The 21,734-nt window shown below is 45.5% G+C and overlaps 1 protein-coding gene across 3 annotated transcripts in view; it reads right to left on the bottom strand.

Annotated features, from left to right (window-relative positions):
* Positions 1 to 15,577, bottom strand: part of SSBP2 (single stranded DNA binding protein 2) — a 256,126-nt gene extending 240,549 nt beyond the window's left edge. For 2 of the 3 annotated variants that reach the window (XM_039545651.1, XM_039545652.1), the window contains exon 1: positions 15,467 to 15,577. In XM_039545651.1, coding sequence (XP_039401585.1) covers positions 15,467 to 15,525 — 59 coding nt within the window. In that variant the 5' untranslated portion in view covers positions 15,526 to 15,577. The remainder of the gene's footprint in view (positions 1 to 15,466) is intronic. The other variant, XM_039545650.1, reaches the window with a different exon arrangement.
* Between the last annotated feature and the right edge of the window lie 6,157 nt (positions 15,578 to 21,734).

Consider the following 21,734-nt stretch of genomic DNA (forward strand, 5'->3'; position numbering starts at 1 on the left):
AGACTCACTGGCACATTAGTATCCCTGGAGACTCAGAACAGGCACTGGTCTGCCAACAGCCTAGACTTTACTGTGGAACTCCCAGCATTTGATGGCTACACCGTAACTTTAACAGTTGTGGACCATCTGACCAAAAAGGCCCACTTCATCTCCTGCAACCAGCTACCCTCTGCTGAGACTACCACCCAAATCCTGCTGCACAATGTGGTCTGGCTCCATGGAATCCCAGACCACACAGTTTCTGAACAAACCTCTCATTTCTGGTGCAAAGCTTTCAGGCTACCGGACAGCTGCAGATCTACCTCCACCACATACCACCCCCAGACAGATGGACAAACTGAATGGTTGAACCAAGTACTAGAGAACTATTTGAGGTGCTTCGTAAATTATCATCAAGACAACTGTTCCATGCACTTGCCATATACAGTTTTCTTACAACAATGCTGCCCATGCCTTCATGGCTCGGAGTCCATTCTTCGCTAATTACAGGTTCCACACCTGTTTCACCTGGTGTTACCAGCAGCCTCCCCCAAGTCTGACACCACCAACTGGGTCCAACAGATTCATCGCATTTAGGAAAAGCTCAAGAACCGCCTAGAATAGACAAAAAAGGCTACAAAAGGTATGCAGACAACCAAGTCAAGAAACTCCAGTATTTATGGTAGGCCAGAAGGTATGGCTTGCTGCCAAACACTTCCAGACCCGGCAACCATCCTGCAAATTGGACCACCAGTTCCTAGGACCCTTCCCGATATGCCAGCAGATTAACCCACTTACCTTCGAACTCCAGCTTCCCAAGTCTCTCAAAATACACCCAGTTTTACATGTTTCCCACCTGAAGCCATACATGGCGAACCCCTTCCCTGACTGAACCACACTGCCCGCCTCCACCAGTTGAAATACCTGGTCATGAGAAATATGAAATACAGCCCATCCTCGATTCCAAATGTACATGTGGCCACCTGTACTATCTGGTGGACTGGGAAGGCATCAGCCCCGAAGAACAGACTTGGGAGCCTTCCACATCCACATACCCCAAACGGGTGGAAGCATTCCACAATGCTCACCTGGCAAGCCTGGACCAGTACCATCCTAAAGGGAGGTCTGAAGGAGGGGATGATGTAAGAACCTGCAGGGCTGGAACCTGGGACCCTGGGGTGTTCTGGACTGCATTGCCACTACAGGCATATGCTGGGCTCCCAGAGGAGGGCCCTGTGAGGCTGGGCTTGACAGAAAGTACCACCCAGCAGGACCTGAGTGGTGGCCCCTCACAGCCCACTACCAGAACTTAAACCAGGCAGCCACGAAGGGGAGTTGTCTGAGCTACAAAACAGACTGCATGCCTGTCTCTGCTCCAGTTCCTGACTGCGATAGACCCGAGACTCAGGCTTCTGACCCTGATTTGTCCTCGACTTTGATCTTCAATTGCTCTCTGTAACCTGGTGCCTGATCCCAATCTCCTGGTAACCTGACCCCACCCACCTCCTGACTCTCAGTTTGCCCTCTGTCCTGTCTCAGACTCTTACCTCCTGATAGCCTGACTCTGCCAGCCTCCTGACACCTGAACCTCTGTCTGCCCTCTGGCCTATCTCAGTACCTGACTCCCTACTCCTGTTCTGACCACTAGGTCTAATCACCTTCGTCCCATTCATGACACTTGGTATGCAAGTGCCCCATGCACATGAGATCAGATTCTTTAGACCAACAGGGTCCAACAGGGCTGCACCTGTGTCCTAAATATCTCTGGGCCCCTCCCCATCACCCTCACATATACACTCAAAAGCATAAAGAGTGAAGCGTGCCAGACCATCTCTTAGTTCTTTTGCCAGTATAGAATCCCAAAAGAGTAGGGCTCAGTAGAAATGGAAATGGAGGGCAGGTCATGGAACACATGTGGACAAAACATATCAAAGAACCATAGTTATTGTAAGATAAGTAATTGTTTTTTCTTCTTCAAGTGATCATCCACATGGATTCCACTCTTGGCAACTAACAAGCAGTTATCTGTTTGCTTGGAGGTGGATAGCAGGAGTCTTAAACAATAACTGCAGGATAGCCCTATCAAAGCAGGCATCTAGTCTGGAAGACTCTACCAAAGAACAGTATTTTTGGAAATAATGTATAGATAGAACTCCAAGTAGCTGCCCTACAGATTTCAGAAACAGAGATATTTTTCAAATAGGCAGCAGAGGTTGCCTGGACACTAGTGGAATAAGCATCAATGTGTTTAGGTAGGTCTAACCTGGCTAACTCATAACAAATCCCTATACAGTTGCAAACCCACTTAAATAATCTAAGAGAATATTGCCTGACCCGTAACCCTCTCTGAAAGTCCAGCAACAGTCTTGGTGTCCCTGAATGGTTTTGTCCTATCAATATAAAAAGACTGTGAGGCTGGGAGAAGAAAATGGTAGATCAATAAACTGATTTACATGAAGTTCTGAAACTCCCTTAGGCAGGAATTTGGGATGAGGCCTGAAAGTGACTCTGTCCTTATGAAACACCGTGATACCATAAGGGCCTGAGTCTTCCTAACCTTTTTGCTGATATAATAGTTACGATAAAGCCTATCTTCACAGATAAGTAGTAAAGGGAACAAGTTTCTAACATTTCAAATGTGGCATGCATGAATCCTGTCAATACTACACTGAGGTCTCAAGAGGGAAGGGACTTCTGAACTGGGGGGGGAGGGGGGAACATGAATAGGCCCTTTAAGGTTCCTTAGCATTGAAATGAAGAAATATAGTGTGGCCATGGATAGGAAAGTGATGTACAGATAACTGCTGCTACATGGAATCTTATGGAGCTGATAGAAACTCCAGACTGTTTCCGGCTAATAGGTAGTCTATATTGCTGAAAGGGTGATGGGTGACAGCTGGTGCTGAGATGACCAAATAGAAAACCTCTCCCATTTAGCTTTATAAGTCAGTCTGGTTGAGGGCTTCCTGCTTTGAAACAGAACATTCTGAACTTCAGCTGTACTGCTTCTTTCAGTGGACGTTATCCAGTCAGCATCTAGCCTGTCAGATGCAACAAAGCTGGCTCCAGGTGTAGGATCTGCCTGTTGTTCTGTGAGACTATGTTGGGTAAGGCAGATAAGGTGATGGGACAGGATGTGAGTTTCATCAGATCTGAATACCAGAACTGCCTAAATCAGGGGTCGGCAACCTTTCAGAAGTGGTGTGCCGAGTCTTCATTTATTCTCTCTAATTTAAGGTTTCGCGTGCCATAAATACATTTTAATGTTTTTAGAAGGTCTCTTTCTATAAGTCTATAATATATAACTAAACTATTGTTGTATGTAAAGTAAATAAGATTTTTTTAAATGTTTAAAAAGCTTCATTTAAAATTAAATTAAAATGCAGATCCCTTCGGATTGCTGGCCAGGACCCAGGCAGTGTGAGTGCCACTGAAAATCAGCTTGTGTGCCGTCTTTGGCACACGTGCCATAGGTTGCCTACCCTGGCCTAAATCATGCAAGGGCTTTTGTAATCATTGGTCCTGCAACTTGTTTCAGTTTCCTCATAACCCTTGGTATCATGGGAATTAGTGCAAGGCATACTTTAGTCCTAGTGACCAGGGGATGAGAAAAGTGTCTGTCAGGAAGACTGGGCTCAAACCTCCCTTTGAACAAAATGACTGAAACTTCTTGTTCTGGTCTACAGCAAACAGGTCCATTTCTGGGAATCCCCACTTGCAACAGATGTTTTTCAGGACTCAGGTTTTTGACAGACCATTTGTGGATGTCTGAGGACTGCCTGCTGGGTTGATCTGCCATAGTGTTCTGAAGACCAGGAAGGAGCAGAGCCACTGGTAGTGATGGTTTGATTTGGAATGCACCAACTCCAAAACCAAAAAGCCTCCTCGCAGAGCAGAGATGATCTTGCTGCTCTTTCCTTATCTGTTGACATAATGCAAAGCTGTGGTGTTGTCTATGAGCACTTGGATTGTGGATCCCTGGAGTAGCACTAAAATGCCTTGCATCCCAGATTAAGCAAGGAGAGGACTTATCAGATGATGACCAGCATGTCCATGCAGTGTCTGCCTGCCAGATACACTGATTTCAAACTACCCTTGTATAGAGTGTAGGTGAAGTCTGGCAAACTGTGTCATGTAGATGCGTGAAGCCATGTGTCCAACAGGAATAGCAGGGGCTAACAACCTAACTAGCTTTTAAGATGGAACTTAATAAATTAACAGGATTATATAACGTGTTTTTTGTGATCCAGTCCCCTGCCACCAATTGCCCAGAAGGTCCCTTCCACTTCTAATTCTTGTGACAGAAGCCTAAGGCATGCTCCTACTGATATTTTTGGGTGAGTCTCAAGTTGGTTGACAAGGTTTACTATCAACTGGAATCTTTCCTGTGGCCGGTAAGCTCTCGCTGACATAGAATCTAATCCTGCTCCTATGAACTCTATGCTTTGAGTCGAAGTACAGATTTTTCTCTGTTGACTTTGAGGCCCAGTGAGGAAAAGAATTTTAAGATTACTTGGATCAAGTTGGTCACATGTTGGGGTGATCTTCCTTGAATCAGCCAGAATTCCTTGTCTCCTTAGATGAGTTGCAAGGACTCCCAAGTAATTAGTGAATACCTTGGTGCTGTGGAAAGACTAAAGGATAGGATCTTCTACAGGTAGGGAATATGCCTACAGGAATTTGAGGTATTTCCCGTGGGCCAGATGAACATGTACAAAAATGGGCATCTTGCAGGTTGAGAGCTGTAACCCTGTTTTGAAGATCTAATAAGGAACTTATGAAGCCTAGAGTCACCATTCTGAGTTTAAAACAACGGAGGAATTTGTTGAGATTTTAGAAGTCCAGAATGGGACACAAAACCCCTTTATTCTTTGGGATGAGAAAATAATGAAAATAAAAAACCCTTTCCCTGAATTCTAAGGGCACCTCCTCCACTGCTCCAAGTTGTAGAAAGGAGTCAACTTCTTGTTTTAACTATATCGCCTGAAAAGGGTCCCTGTATAGGAGTGGGGAAAAGGGGAAGGAGGTAGAAAGAGACTGGAACTGGATAAAATACCTCTTGTTTACAATTTCCTCGACTCCAGAGGTTCTGACAGACTCTTGACACTGGCATCAAACCTGCAGTTTATTTAGATTGTAAGCTCTTAAGGGCAGAAAACTTTTTGTTCCATGTTTGTATAGTGACTAGCACAATGGAGTCTTGTTTCTTGATTAGGGCTCCTAAACACTATGGTATTACACAGATAAATAATAATCATAAAGACAGAGGTTTGTTGCTGCTGGAATCTCTACTTCTTTCTCAGAGGCTCTGAAATCTTTAGAGGCTGGTAGCAGCACTGGGCAGAACAAAGCTGCCTAAAAGAATGTTGTCTTTTTTGCTTTCTTCTGGGGGTTGCAACATTGAGGTCTACAGAACAGAGCCACCTTAGAATCCTTTAAGGAATAGGGGGCCTCATCCATCTTTGAATTTAAAAAGTTAATTGCCCTCAAAGGGAAGAGCCTTAATGTTTGTTGTTTGAGCCTACCTGGAAATCCCCCAGAAAGATCTTCTCATGGCCACTAATGTAGCCACATGCTGCTATGTTGGACATGTCCAGTGCAACCTGTATGGATCTGAGGGCTATCAGCTATCCTTCAGACATGATGGTCTTTTAACTCCTTTCTGTGATCTTGAGATAGCCTATCCACAAACTGAGACACTCTGTCCAACTGAAATAATTGTATTGGACAGAAGCACTTGATAATTAGCCATGCGCAGCTGGAAGATGGCAGATTAATAGACTTTGCCTTCAAACAGGCTCTTTGGGACTTTCTTCCTAGGTGTAGATTTGGGAGCTCTTACCACAAGTGATCTATGATATTGGCTGTGAATAAGTACACAAGTTTCTTGGAAGGGACTTGGTATCTCTTCTCAGCTCACTTGGATGTGGCCAGAATTAATGCTGGTGTGCCACAGGTCTTTCACAATGTCCAACCATCCCTCATTTATAGGCATGGCAAGCTTGCTAGGAATAGAAAGATGCAAGATGTCCAGGAGTTTGTGAGGCTTCTCCTGCACCACTTCCAGAGGCTCTGCCATATGCGTGATGAGTTCCTGGAATGCCTTTAACTCATTGACTGAAGAAGGCATCAAGGGACCTCACTGGGAGAGAACGAGGAGACTGAAGTGGGGACAAGTCATTCTTCCCCTTGTAGATGTTGTCCTTGTTACTTTCTTCAGGTTGCCTCTCCAGAATCGGAGGCTGCACTAACTGACCTGGCTATGTTGGTTTATATTGCCTCTTTGAGGAGGAAGAGGATTCTCTCTAGAGGGGTCCAATGATATAGGCTTGTGGGAATACAGCTGCACCCCAACCCCACCCACAGGCATCTAGTAGAGCTAAGGCAAGCATGGGTACTGAAGGGGGGAACACATAGGGATGTACCAGGACAGATGTTCCCTATTAGCCCTAGGTAGCTTCCTGCTGCTCCTTATAGATTCCTTCACTGGAATGCATAGATTCTCTTCCTGCCTCCCACTGTGCTAGTCAAGGAGAAGAGTCCCTACAATGCCCCAGCGGGGATGAAGAAAAAGAGTGCACCTCTTTAAAAGGAAAGATCATCCCATCAGCCCCCTGGTTCTGTTGTACTCTCTCTAATTGGGCAGGGAGTGAAATTGGGACTGCAGATAACCTCCTTTACCTGCCATACCAATGACATGATAGCTGATGGTTTAGTTATCACCATACTCAACCTCTCATAAGAATAATACTTAGCTCTTAACACTTTTCAGCACTGGATCTTAAAGTGCTTTACAAAGGAGGAAAGCATCATTACCCCCATTAACTGCAGTTTCACAGATGAGGAGACTGTGGCACAAGAGGTCAAGTGACTTGCCCAGGATCACCCAACAGGCCAATGGTCAAGTAGGAACTGAACTCAGGTGTTCTGAGTCCCAGTCTATCCATGCGGCTATACAGCTTCCCATCCAGGAGGGAAGCCTCTGGTATCAGGCCCACAGATAAATCACTTGATACTATATATGCCCTGGGTAATAATGCACTGGGCACTGAGAACCACAGTGTGGGGGTTGTGTCAGGTATCCAGGCTCCAGGTGCTGACGGTTCAGTATCAAAAGAGATGCAGTTCCCAGGTTTAACTGACACCATCAACACTCTCAACAGTCACCAGCATGCCAGAGCAACCTTTTTCTCAGGATGTGCGCTGTCTGATAGTTGAGTCTGAGATGAGTCTGAGATGAGTCAGACTTCTGAGTCTTGTGCCTAGACTCCGCTGACATTCGAGAGAGTCACTTATACCTCAGCTCAACAAAGCGGGTACAGAGGCAGACAACTGGGGCCTCTTAGTCAGTGTAATCCAGAAGCTCAGGGGGAATCTCAGCTCACCAGGGTTCTCATGGAGATCCATGACCACAAGACTGGTGTCCAGCTGTGTCCTTCCTTTTGGTATCCGAGGAGGCTTACCTAGAGAGCTCCAGGAGAAACAATTTTAAGCTGCCTTCTCTAGCTTCTGGGGTCCATTTACAGAAGAAGCAACATATAGTATAGTTACCTTTTTTTTTTTTTACCTAACGGGGCAGTTCAAGTGTGGGGCCTTGGAGATATTCCAGCTGGGAGCAGAAATTGGTTACAGTCAGGTATTTCTTTGATGCTGTTTTGTTTATTTGCAAAGAATGTACAAAAGAATCAAACAGCAGGAAACGGCTTCTTTTGTTTATAGAACCAAGAAAAAAATTTTCAGCCTGCACCCTCCCCAGGTTTCTTCCAGGGTCAGACACCATGCTTTCAGCTGCTCCTTCCAGCTGTCTCTGTCTCCTAATCTCTCAGTTTCTGAGTGTTCTACCTTTTTCCTCACACACAAAACATTAACAATACTTGGCAAAAGTCCGCTGCCCATTCAGTACAAACTAGTGGGTGGGTTCACAGCCCTCTTTTGACTTAGGTGTGTGTGTGGGGGGGGGGGGGCTGATTAACTCATTCTGACAATTATGTTAGTTGAAGGGTGTATTCACACTTAATCTCAAAGAGGTTTGTAATCAAAGCAATCTCCAGTACCTCTCAACACAACAATGCATTGCTGGGAATGGGTCCTTCTCCTAAACAAAATAGGCACTTAGAGTGCCCATCATTAAGTGGCATCGAAGCCATGAGGGACAAGTTTTAAATCCCAAAGATTTTGCCACTGCTAGAGCCCCAGTTTGGGGTGCACGTTCTAACCTAAAATCCAGAAACTGACTAAAATTAGAATTTGTATTTGTGTGCCTGTATGTTCCCAATAGGCCACAGGACTAACAACACTAAACCAGCACGATGCACAGAGAAGCAGGCACCTCACTGCCCTGGATGTTAAGAATGAACAGAGGAATGGCTGGTCCCATTCCATCTTTTATGCTCTCAGGTGGGAGGAATGAGGGTACACAAGTGTGGCCCCAACAGACACTGTTAGCCAAAAGAATCCAATCTCATGTGCATGGGACACCTAAGCATCAAGAGTGGAATCCATGTGCACAATCACTCAAAGAACCCAAATTTATCAGCTTTACAATTAGGTGTATTATTTTTGTGCCTTCTTGGAACACATAATATGCTTTATTACAGCTGTTGTTCCAAATATATAAGTTAGCTACCCTCATGTATTTTTGTGTGTGCGCGCATGAGCATACACCTGCCCGTCTTCTACTTCTTTCTTTTTGCGGCTATACTTCTTAACATCAGATTAAAACGGATTAAGCTAAAAGAAATGTTAATACATATCCACTGATTTCCATTAGTTACTGACTGCTTCCTCCAACAAGGTTTAGATTTTTAAACTGGAGCCCCAGCATGCTCTCAACTAAAATGAATGGGAGATCTGCAATTGGTCTCAATGGCACCAGAAGTAAGCCATTATTCTTTTTCAGCAAAGGTTTGCTTAACATTAAAGACAGTATGCCAACACTTAAAATTGGAATGCACAATCTCGCATCTCTCGTGATGATGTATAACACAGAAAGAGCATATTTTTAGGGTGGGTTGGGGGAGAAGAGGGAGAGAACAGCGCGAAGAGGGAAAGATGATCTTTTATACTTTAGCTTTTGCCACCCTCCTCCAGCACAAGATCTCTAGTCCTCCAAAATGCTTAAGCACATACTTAAGTTTAGCCCTGTTGAAATCAATAAGACTACTCATGTGCTTAAAGTTGCACATTTATTATAGTGCTATGCTGGAATGAATCTATGTATCTACAACCTCATACTGCTAATGTCTACTATTACCACTTGTGTTATATATCTAGAGTGTAATCAGGTGTATAATTGTAATTCAGCCCCTTCAGGGTAATTTGGTCAGTTTGAAATACCCATATACTTGAAACCTTTTCTAAGTGCACCTGCTCAGTGATGCACCGATCCTGCATCACAGTGGTCAATGGCAAACAAATGAAAAACTTTTGTCATTTCCAAAGCATTCTGTATGTGGCCCCCTTTATCAAAATTTCTTGTGTACTGCAGCAAATCTATAGATAGGGTCCCATAATAGTATTCCTGCAACCAATACATTTATTTTTACAGGCAGCATCCACATACTGTACAATTCAACCTGATTAATCAAATCAACATGTAAACTCAATTTTAGTAGATTTTTCAGAACAATCTGGATTAACCTGACAATTCTGTTTTCATATTTAAAAATTAAAACTGCCCTTTACAGCCTTAAAAACATTTTAAGATGGCAGGAATCATCGCTATGTCAGCTCGCCAGGATTTATTCCAAATAGTTTTGAAATAAAAAGCTCTGCTAAGAGGTTTGGCGGGGGAGGAGGAAACCAAACTCAAAAACTTGTTAGTGAGTCAGTGGTCAACTTCAGGCAGAGGAAATTGGCTTTTGCCTTCAGCTCTCAAAAACAAAAATCAGAAAAGTAAAAGAATTGGAGGTGAATTAGATATCAGCAAATCCTATAACTCAGGACTTGAGAAACTGACTTACTGACTTCCTAATGACGAGTAGGAAATTTGCCCTGGTGAGAGGGATAGGACTAAACTATTAGTTTCTTTTAAATCTAAGCATTTATTTTTTAAAAATAACAAAGTTTACAACCCTTATAGTTGCAAATGTTCATAATGTGAAATGATGTAATGCTGCCTTCCTGAATGTGCAAACAAAATACTCCAGAACTTCTGCTGCTGTTCACAGATTTGTTAGTAACAGCGGAGTCAGAAACAGAAATCACTGGTCAGTTTCATGATTTCTGTGCAGAACCCTGTGGGCACCACTGAAAATTATAGGAATTGTGTTAATCTAACTCTATTGTTGCTTGGGAAATTATTCTGAACCAAGCTAGACACAGTAGCTATTCATCTAAAAGACCCCAAAAAACAAAAACCAGAAGAACAGAGCAGAGGAAGCCTCCTTCCTCAAAGCAGCAAGCAGGTTCTGAGAAGAAAAAAAGAAAAATCCCTATTTCTCTTCAAGCAACTGGCTGGCAAAGGTCAAATTTGCAAGACATCTACCAGCCAGACTAATACTAGAGATGAGAAGGGTCAAGGACAGCACCTGAATAGAAACGCAGGCACTCTTGCCTTCCCTACAGTTTGGGAGTGGAAGAAAACCTAGGGCCCTCATTAGACCTTTGATCCTAAACTATTAAAGTCAAATGGGAGATTTGCCTTTGACTTAAATGAGCATAGTATCAATCCATAAAGTAATTTATTTTGGGTCTTCCGTCTTTTGTATTAGCTCTGTCCAGTAGGTTTACTCCTCTGATTAGCAGGTATATGGTAAATTTTTCAACCTTTGCCAACACACCCATACGTTCCACCGGGGGGAAAAGCACCCTGAAGTCCCTGGTTTAGAAGTTTGCTGATTAACTGCTGAAAGATCCAGATTACTGAAGATACGAACAATTATTTGTGTGTGTTGGTGAACTGAATAGTTTCTCTTCCACGTCTAATTTTGCCCATGAGTTCTTTTATACTACTTTTGTTCCTTATTAAAGGTTTGTAAATAATAATGTAAATAAATCTCTAATGTTCCACTTTATTCAGAAAGAGTGTGGCTTGTAAGTAAAGGTATATAAGGAATCACACAGAATGTAAAAATCTGATCCCGCTCCCACTGAAATCAATTTACGGAGTTTTGTCACTGAGTGCAGTGGGGCAAGGTTCAGGCGCCAACTCTGAATTAATCCACCTCTGATGCAGAGGAGGGAGTCAGGGAAATACATTCTGCCCAGAGGACACAACAAAAAATGGGTGCTGAGAAAAATTTGATATCCTTTTCACAATATAGATGAGCCTTACTAGGTCTGGGCACAGCATAAGTAGTAGAGTGGCTATTGTTGAATACAACTTTCCTGTCCATTATGCAAGTGGGGTGGCCTGACCCCAGAATCAAGTTGGCATTCTTTCACTAGGACGGAGGGGAGGGGGAGCCTCTCTGGGGTTTTTTCCTTCCATCCATCTTCCCTTTTTAATCTTTGTTCTTCAGAGCTACTCCATCCTCCTTTTTAGTGTTTTACTTAACTGTGCTATGCCTGTTTGGTGTAGAGTTAAATTTGGACAAAAATATTTCTTATCTATTCATTTTAGATTTGTTAAGATACTTTAAATGAATGACTTGCCCCTGAGGTGAGGTGGGAGAGACAAAGAGAGAGTATAGGAGGTAATATATTAGACTGAAAATTGTAAAACGTACCTAACATTTTTCTTTATTTTACTAAAGAAAAATTTAAGAAATATAAAATATGGTGTTGATAGTAGCATATAATATAGATATACCTTCCAGGAAAACACCCGACCTTGGGATCAGTCTATATGTCCATGACACTTGATTTAAATAAAAAAAATGCACAGTTTTCCACACTTCAAAAATTCTCTATCACTAATAGACTTCTTGTGCAGAATTTCTGTCACCAGGACTCATTTTCTCAGGCAAGACCCAAGTGTGTAAACTCATGCTACTGTATTTTAAGAAATACTTAATATTAATCCAATTTTAACATGGAAAAAATGTTTTAAATGCACAGCTAGTAACAAATCTTCTAGATACTTAATCATAGATGTGGCAGTATATAGGTTAAACTAAACAATTTTGCATTCTACAAACTTTCCCAGATATTGGTCTCTATCACAGTGTGTGATCATATGTGTGTGTGTGTGTGAGAGAGAGAGAGACAGACACCCCATTGCAGCAATCGCCAATTTTTTTAAAGGGTTCAGTATAAAAAAGGCTATGTTGCAACCATCGCAAATTCCTCTTAGGAAACATTATAACAAATTCGTATATTTCTTGTTTCAAAACTACTCTTTTATAACAGCAATTAACTTTTTTAATATAATTATTTGTCACAGTCTGCTGTGATTAAATAAATACTTTACATCAGTTGAGTCAAACATCCTTCTTATTCCTATGGTTTTCAAATCAACACAACTTCATTCATATGTTGGAAAGAGGTTTCCCTCTGTAGGGATACTCTTCTTGATCGGATGACAAATGTTCTCAGTAGAACCAGAGTCAGACATCTATTCTGGGAAAAATACCATAACAAAGACAAAACCAAAATTTTACAGACCTAGGGAAGGAAAAATATCTAGTAATGCATCTTGCTTTACTGATAAGGAACTTGAAGACATCTAGTGCAAAAATTCTGAAAGTTTTTTTACATTATATATATATAAATGACACTGCACAGCAGTAGCCAAGTTTACTTCTGAATTCTAAATTATTTTCATCCATAAATATAGCCAACAAAAATACTGTGTAGTAATCACTCAGTCAATGGTTTAAAAGTGATCCACCTGAAATGTTGTACATTCATAAGGTAATCCTTACATGAGCAGTACAGATTTCCAGCTGCTAGCTGTAATGAATGGGAGATGGAATGTATTTAAATCAAATAGCACCATCTAGCAGGCCCCCCATAACTTCACGTAGGAGGGTAGTTATTACTTAGTGATAGCGTAGTTTGGCAGTCCTCACTTGTAGATTAAGGATTTTTATACTGCAAATTAAAGTAGTATTGCCTTATTGGTACAAAAGTTTGGAGGAAAAGTAAAATAGACAGAAAAAGATATAAATTTTAAAGTTTCATCCCAAAGATTAAAAAAAAACAATACTGCAAAATCTTCATGATGCAAGCCATACAGGAAGTAAAACTAAACTATATCTACAAGGTCATCATTCTGAAAGTCAGATTCATCTGAGGATCCCCTTATAGATTCAACAGCAAGATAGTATTAGTTGGTTGGATTTTAGCAATTTGCAAAGTAGATGACACACAGTGGTAAGAACCAGGCACAAAACAGCTGAAATTCTTCTACAATTTCTCTACACAAGGCAAACAAAATGATGTTTGTCCTAATCTATGAGTTTTTAACTGTTTTTGCAAAATATTTTTGCAAGACGCACCAACAGTTGATTAGTCTGTTCAAGTTCTGTCTCAAACCCCATACCAGCAATTCTCATTTCTTGTCAACAATTCCCTCCGCCTTTGTACAATTCCCTATTACAAAGTTATACATATAGTTCCCAAACATCACGCAATAACAGTGCTTTAAATTTCTTCAAGCATCTCCCTCTCCTTTGTCTCTCAGCAAAGATGCCTGGCCTGCTACTGCTCTAGGAAGTGTGTGTGTGCCAGCCTCTGGAATTAGGAAGTGCTGCTCCTCTAAAATGCTGCAATGAGGAAAACTTTTAGGTGAAGGTTCAAGACAAACTGCCTGAAGGAAACTCATCAGTCATGCCTGGACTATTCAGTTTCACGTTAAACGCAATTCTAGGGTGGTGTGCAATGCAATGTGCAATGTGATTTCTGCACAAGACATACAAATAGTTTTTCTGGATGGAGGTCCCCTTGCCCCCTCAACGGCTTTATCCTGAGCTTTCACAGGCTGCAGCAGACAGACTGAATGGTCCTGGCCATAAGAATTGAAGCCACATGCTATACACTTCCTTCTCCCCCTCTGCTGTACTAAGCCCATCACACATGGGCTCGTCCTCCTCCTTTACAGTAAGCACCTCCTGTCTGTGTTTCACCAATCTCAATAATGCAAACCAAGGCTGCAAGTACAGCAAACTTAAAGGGACACCATCAACTTGAAAGTCACATTTCTGTCTAAGCATGTTGTACCTACTATAATTACCAGTAATATCTAACAGTACTATAACTGAAGGAAGCTAGCCAAGTCACTTTATTGCTCCATATTTTTCCAGTTTATTTATTTTGTGCATTTGGTTGTGCTGTGTATAGTCAGTTTCATTGTTTTCCCTGTATATTCAGTCAGTTTCTCCCTCTCTGAAAAGATATTTGTAAACATAACCAGGTGAACAGAAATACACCTATACAATTTATTTTAAAGGATGTTTTTAAAAAGATCAAGCTATGATATTCAAAGGGGGGGCTTCTCAGAAACATTTTTTAAGATTAGTCAGTTTTTATAAATTCAAGTTCTTGGTGTCCCTTTAACCTGTATGTTGGGGATACAGGGGAAAGGGATGCCTCATTGACATAGGACAGAGAACCATCTAAATTGTCACTGGCTGCACTGTTGGCACCATCCCACCACACACCTACAACTACACAAAAGCCCCCGACAAAAAAATCAGTACCATGTCCCCCTCTTCCCCAAACCAAGCCCTCAGAATATCTCTGTATTCCTTCTACACAACCCCCTTTTCCCCTTCTCCTCGAACCACAACAACATCCCCACAAATCCCTTTTCCCCACCCAGAACAACCCCAGTTTCACTCCCAAAGAACAATACACACACACACACCGCCCTTCCTCCCCTACACTCACTAACCCGCTCTCCTGCCCCCACCTTAGGGAGGGATGTGGCTGGGAGAACACATCAGGGCTCTGGCGGGGAAGGACAGGGAGATACTAGGTCCTGATAAAAAGTTGAGAGCTGCAGAGTTACAGGCAGCACAGGGAGCTTCTGCCTCTCCCATCACAGCGGCGCCCCCCAGCAGCACAGGCTCTTTGTTACCAAAGTTAGTCCAACACTTCCCACCGGCACAGATCCCCTTTGGGGACGGGGGCAGCGGAGGGGGGACCTCCCCCAACCTTCCGCTCCCTGCCCTAGACCCTGACCCTCCCGCGAGGGGCTCAGCCCGCGCTGCACCCCAACCCCACAATGCGCGGGGCTCACCTGCCTTTCACCCCGCGACAGGCGAGGGGTTCGGGCGCCTCCGGTCCCACCTCCCTGCCAAGCGCGGGGAACTCGGACACTCCTGCCTCCGCCACCCCCCAGAAGCGAGAGCAGCTCACAACCCCCCGGCTCCTTCCCCCAGCCTGCCAGCGAGGGGCTCGTACACCCAACTCCTAACCCTCGGGTCCTCCGCACCCCCAGCCCTGGCTGCCCCACTCCGGCTCCCCGCTGGCTCCCCTCCGCTCCGCGAGCGTGTGCGCGGCCCCCTCTCCGGCGAGCAGGAAAGTTACTTTGTGCAGGGTCTGTGCGGGTGTGTGCGCCCCCCGCCCCGTCCGGCTGTGCGGTCCGGCGGGCTGTACTCACTTCTCCCTGGCCTGGCTGTCGGACGGGACGCTGCTGTTGCTCTTGCCTTTGCCGTACATGCCTGCAGAGAGCTCCGACTGTCACGCACCTGTCAACCCATCACAGCCTCCCCGGGAACAGCCCCGTCACCATGGAGACACTGCCACACACACACCCTATTGGCCCGCTGCACATTCGGGCACGCCCCCAACACAGTGATTGACAGGCGGAGACCAGGACAGGCTGCTCCCTCCTCCTCCCCGCTTCCCCCACCCCTCGGCTCCTCCTCCCCCTCCCCTCTCGCGCTCTCCCTTCCTCGGCGCAAGGGGGAATTTGAAACGGTTCTAGAAGGATTTTAAACAACTGGCTGTTCTGTGCGCTCGGCAACCCCCCTCCGCCGCTGCCGGAGAGGGAGCGCGCTGGGGAGAGAGGGAAAGTGCGGACTGGACTCCGCAGCCAGCGGCACCCGGCAGCTTCAGGCCCTGCCCCCACCGCCCAGCCAGCGGCACGGGCAGCTTCAGCCCCCCTGCCCCGGCCACCTAATCAACCCTCCCCTCCCCCCCGCTCTGCCACCCACGGGCCGCCGCGCCGAGCAACGGGCCCTGCCCCGCGGCTCAGCCGGCTGCGTGCGCGTTACCCCGGCCCTGGCGTTCAGCGGGGCAAGTGGGTCCCCCCCAGCCCCCGCACTGCTCAGCCCCCACTACAGCCAGCTTTAGCCCCCCCCACTGCTCAGCCCCCAACCACAGACAGCCTCTGCCCACCCCACTGCTCAGCCCCCCGACCACCGCCTCTGCCCCCCCACTGCTCAGCCCCCCGACAACCGCCTCTGCCCCCCACTGCTGAGCCCCCCGACAACCGCCTCTGCCCCCCCACTGCTCAGCCCCCCGACAACCGCCTCTGCCCCCCACTGCTCAGCCCCAACCACAGACAGCCTCTGCCCCCACTGCTCAGCCCCCACTACAGCCAGCTTAAGCCCCCCCACTGCTCAGCCCCCAACCCCAGACAGCCTCTGCCCCCCCCCACTGCTCAGCCCCCGACAACCGCCTCTGCCCCCACTGCTGAGCCCCCGACAACCGCCTCTGCCCCCACTGCTCAGCCCCCGACAACCGCCTCTGCCCCCCCCACTGCTCAGCCCCCCGACAACCGCCTCAGCCCCCCCCACTGCTCAGCCCCCCCACAACCGCCTCTGCCCCCCCACTGCTCAGCCCCCCGACAACCACCTCTGCCCCCCCACTGTTCAGCCCCGACAACCGCCTCTGCCCCACTGCTCAGCCCCGACAACCGCCTCAGCCCCCACTGCTCAGCCCCACAACCGCCTCTGCCCCACTGCTCAGCCCCGACAACCACCTCTGCCCCCACTGTTCAGCCCCGACAACCGCCTCTGCCCCCACTGCTCAGCCCCTGACAACCGCCTCTGCCCCCACTGTTCAGCCCCGACGACCGCCTCTGCCCCCACTGCTCAGCCCCAACGACAGACCGCCTCTGCCCCCACTGCTCAGCCCCGACAACCGCCTCTGCCCCACTGCTCAGCCCCGACAACCGCCTCTGCCCCACTGCTCAGCCCCCAACCACAGACAGCCTCTGCCCCCACTGCTCAGCCCCGACAACCGCCTCTGCCCCCACTGCTCAGCCCCCACAACCGCCTCTGCCCCACTGCTCAGCCCCGACAACCGCCTCTGCCCCCACTGCTCAGCCCCAACCACAGGCAGCCTCTGCCCCCACTGCTCAGCCCCGACAACCGCCTCTGCCCCACTGCTCAGCCTCCCCACAACCGCCTCTGCCCCCACTGCTCAGCCCCGACAACCGCCTCTCTGCCCCACTGCTCAGCCCCGACAACCGCCTCTGCCCCCACTGCTCAGCCCCAACCACAGACAGCCTCTTCCCCACTGCTCAGCCCCTGACAACCGCCTCTGCCCCCACTGTTCAGCCCCCAACCACAGACAGCCTCTTCCCCCACTGCTCAGCCCCGACAACCGCCTCTGCCCCCACTGCTCAGCCCCGACAACCGCCTCTGCCCCACTGCTCAGCCCCGATAACCGCCTCAGCCCCACTGCTCAGCCCCCAACCACAGACAGCCTCTGCCCCCACTGCTGAGCCCCCGACAACCGCCTCAGCCCCCACTGCTCAGCCCCAACTACAGACAGCCTCTGCCCCCACTGCTCAGCCCCGACAACCGCCTCAGCCCCGCACAGCTCAGCCCCCACAACCGCCTCAGCCCCCACTGCTCAGCCCCAACCACGGCCAGCGTTAGTGCACCCCACCCAGCCTCAGCCCCCACTGCTCACTCCCCTACTCAGCCCCCACCACACCCAGGCCTCCCCCAACTGCTCAGCCCCCAGCACAGCAGCCTCAGCCCCTACCCCCCACTGCTCAGTCCCTAGCACAGCCAGTCTCAGCCCTCCCCCATGGCTCAGCCCCCAGCACAGCCTGCCTCTGTCTGTCCCCTGTCTCCCCCGCCCAAACGCACTCTTCACAGTGACTACCAGCCTCAGCCCCCTCACCTCCCACTCCCCTGCTCAGCATGGCCTGCCTCAGACCCTGTCCTCTTCCGAAACTTTTCTTTTTTTAAAAAACAATTTCCTGTTACAACTGTGGATAATCTTGTTCTGAGGCCTAATTCATGATTTTGAATGTTTGGGGTTGGCAATACTACTTACATGTGGAGGGTGTTCGATGGAGAGCAACAAGAGTCTAGCCCTGCCCTGCCTGTGGAGAGCAGCAGCAACAGACTAGCCCTGCCCTTCCTATTAATCAAATTAAAAGAAAGGGTCTCAACACACAATGTCTTGTGAACCAAAACTGTAGGATATAGAACAGATTTAGTAACTCCCATATAAAGAATATTAAGAGAAATTATGTATTTTTTTAAAGCTACACCAGGGACATCATTTTCATATGAAGACACTCACCATTATTATTATTTACTATTTGTCTGATGGTAGCACCCAGAAGCTTTGGTGAGAATGGGGGCCCTATTGTGCTTAAGAGCACAAGAGCAGCAATACTGAGTCTGACAATGGCCATTGCCAGATGCTTCACAGGAAGTGAACAAAACTGGGCAATGTATCAAGTGATCCAACCCCTTTCATCCAGTCCCAGTTGCTAGCAGCTAGAGGTTTAGGTGTGGTGTCTCTGACTATCTTGGTTAATAGCAATTGATGGACCTATCCTCCATGAACTTCCCTAATTCTTTTTTGAACTCAGTTATATTTTTGGTCTTCACAACATCCCCTGGCAACCATAGACTGGAACTAGGGGTGCTGCTGCATCTCCTAGCTTGAAGTGGTTTCAGTGATATACAGAGTTTACAGTTTGGTTCAATGACTCTCAGCACGTCCACTATACAAATTGTTCCAGTACCTCTGTTGGCAATGAGTTCCACAGACCGACTGTGTGTTAAGTGAAGAAGTACTTCCTGCTGTTTGATTTAAACCTGCTGCCTATTAATTTCATTGAGTGACCCCGGGTTCTTGTGTTATGTAAAGGGGCAAATAACACTCATTCACTTTCTCCACACCACTCATGATTTTATAACCTCTATCATATCCCCCCTCAGTTGTGTCTTTTCCAAGCTGAACAAGTCACAGTCTTTTTAATCTCTCCTCACATGAAAGCTATTCAATACCCCTAATAATTTTTGTTGTTTTTCTCTGTACTTTTTCCAACTCTAATCCATCTTTTTTGAGATGGGGCAATCAGATGGGCCCAAGGAATGGGCATAATATAGATTTATATAGTGACATTATGATATTTTGTGTCTTATTATCAAGCTCTTTCCTAATGGTTCTTAACATTCTGCTATCTTTTTTGACTGCTGCTGCATATTTAGCAGATGTGTACAGAGAACTATCCACAATGACTCTAAGAGCTATTTCTTGAGTGTAACGGCTAATTTAGACCCCATCATTTTGTATGTATAGTTGGGATTATGTTTTCCAATATGCACTACTTTGCATTTGTCAACATTGAATGTGATCTGGCACTTTCTTGCCCAGTCACCCAGTTTGAGATCCCTTTAGCTAGTTACTGATCCTTGAGAGTACCTTCCTTCTTTTCCCATTACTGCTTACTTTGTACTTTGGTGACTGGACTTGCCAGAGTTTATGCTCCTATTTTCCTCAAAAAGATTTGAATTCCAATTTTTAAAGGGTGTCTTTTGTCTCTAACTGCCTCTTTTATGTTGTTGTTTAGCCATGGTGGCATTTTTTTGGCCCTCTTATTATTTTTTTTTAATTTGGAGTATACATATATTTGAGCCTCTATTATGGTGGGTTTTTAAAAAAAGTTTCCATGCAGCTTACAGGCATTTCACTCTTGTGACTGTTTCTTTTAATTTCCATTTAACAAACCTTGTTTTTCTGTAGTTCCCCTTTTTGAAGCTAAATGTTACTGTGGTGAGTTTCTTTGGGTATTTTCCCCCCTACAAGGATGTTAAATTTAATTTCATTATGGTTGCTATTACTGAACGGTAATTCTTGGTGCTTTACAAGCATAGGTCCTGATCTTACAAGCTCTAGCTAGCCCAAAGGTCTAAACAGCTCTTTTTAGTGGCATAATGCGAGCCCAAGTCTGTATACCCAGGCTCTGAGACTCACTGCTTTAAAATGCAGTTTAGGCATACCTTGAGCGCCTTCCATGTGAAACTGATAGAGACTTCACTCACTCACTCACTCATGCCCGTCACTCCAGTCGGGGTATGGGCCGCCAACCACAGATCTCCAGAGTCCTCTATCCTAGGCCATTCGGCGTCTTCGAAAATCAACTTGCTACAGAAACGCCAACAATAGAGACTTCACTATTGCTACCAAACTTTATGTAATTTTTGGCTCTTCTCCATATTCGCGGTTAAAGTTCTTCTTGGTGTACATTGAGTTATTTTTGTTGATTGGTAGGATGACGTTTGTGTCTAATTTGGAGATTTTGTTTTGGGATGGTGGGGTGTGGGTACAGGGGGTTGTCATTGTGCATGTTCATCTTGCAATGGTAGAAAGGCTTTTACGAAGAGAAAAAAAATTGCAATGTTCCTTAAAGATGATTAGACTCATCATCTAATCTCCTTTGGAAGTTCGTTCCATAACCAGATTTCCTCAGTTGAGAAAGTTGTGTCCCCAGCTTTCACATGTTGCATTCAGGGTAATGTGCAAATGTCTCAGCACAGATCAAAATTTGGCCTTTAATGTAATTGAGGCTTGATCCATTAGGGGTGGGATGAACTATGAAAGGGTGGGAATGAACAACTAAGAATGAGCAAAATGAGTAGGGGACCAATAACTCTTTTGTAAATTGTAAAAGTCATTCTTCTGGATCCCCCAGAAGATAGTGTCAGAACTGTGCTTTGAGATCCTCCAGTGAAAGGCATATAGAAGTATTATTACTTAATTATGGTGTATGAAAAGAACCAAAATACTCATAGGACTTTGTTTGAGATTTGCCACGTTAACATCACAACTGCCTTCACAAGACTGCTATCATCTTGTATTATGTGTTATCAATAGAATGCAAACAAAACATTATCACATGGATACAAAAGTTTGTTTAGTAAACATATAGATTAACATGAAAACATCCAAACAGTCTTATGAAGTTTTGGTCATTAGTCCTCTAAAAAGTATTTACACATGTACATAAAACATATTTGTGCTCTTGCTCAAACCATTTTGAGTACAAACACTGTTCTTTGCAGCAGCATTGCATCTCATGGGACCAATATTGTAATTAATGAGATTTGAAACACATATACTGAGACAAATTAAGATCCTAATATAAAAAAATGAAGATCCATTGTTTTTGTTTAAAAGGGGAAGGGGGTTACTTTAAAGCTTCTTAGTCCAAAACTGGAAAGGAATTCACAATGTATTTTTAGAGTGTTATAAAAAATCTCTTACATAATGCTGATTAATTCTTAGGTTTGAAGGAAGAGCACCAGGCTTTGTGTGTCAGAGTGTTGACCAGCTGAGCCACTGAGGGAATGGTTTTGGATTTTTTTTTAACTTCTAGATATAGAATGCTGCAATTATTCAACTATTACAGGATTTAGCTTTTGTTTGGGCATCTATGAAGATTGCTCTGTTCCTGGAATCTGCATCTTATTCTTGGAAGTCTTTATCATTTTAAAACATATGTTATATTATATCACCCTGCCTGAGATATAGGATAGCTGCAAACCATTTTTTCTTTTGCTTTTCTTTTACTGCAGCTAGTTATGTTGTGGAGTAACGTTAAGAATGTCTGCAGTGGCACATTATCAGTGCAGCTCTGTCATAATGGCTGTTACTTCTGCAGAGCCACT

The sequence above is a fragment of the Mauremys reevesii genome, linkage group 6 (genome assembly GCF_016161935.1).
Source record: "Mauremys reevesii isolate NIE-2019 linkage group 6, ASM1616193v1, whole genome shotgun sequence".
Lineage (NCBI taxonomy): Eukaryota > Metazoa > Chordata > Testudines > Geoemydidae > Mauremys > Mauremys reevesii.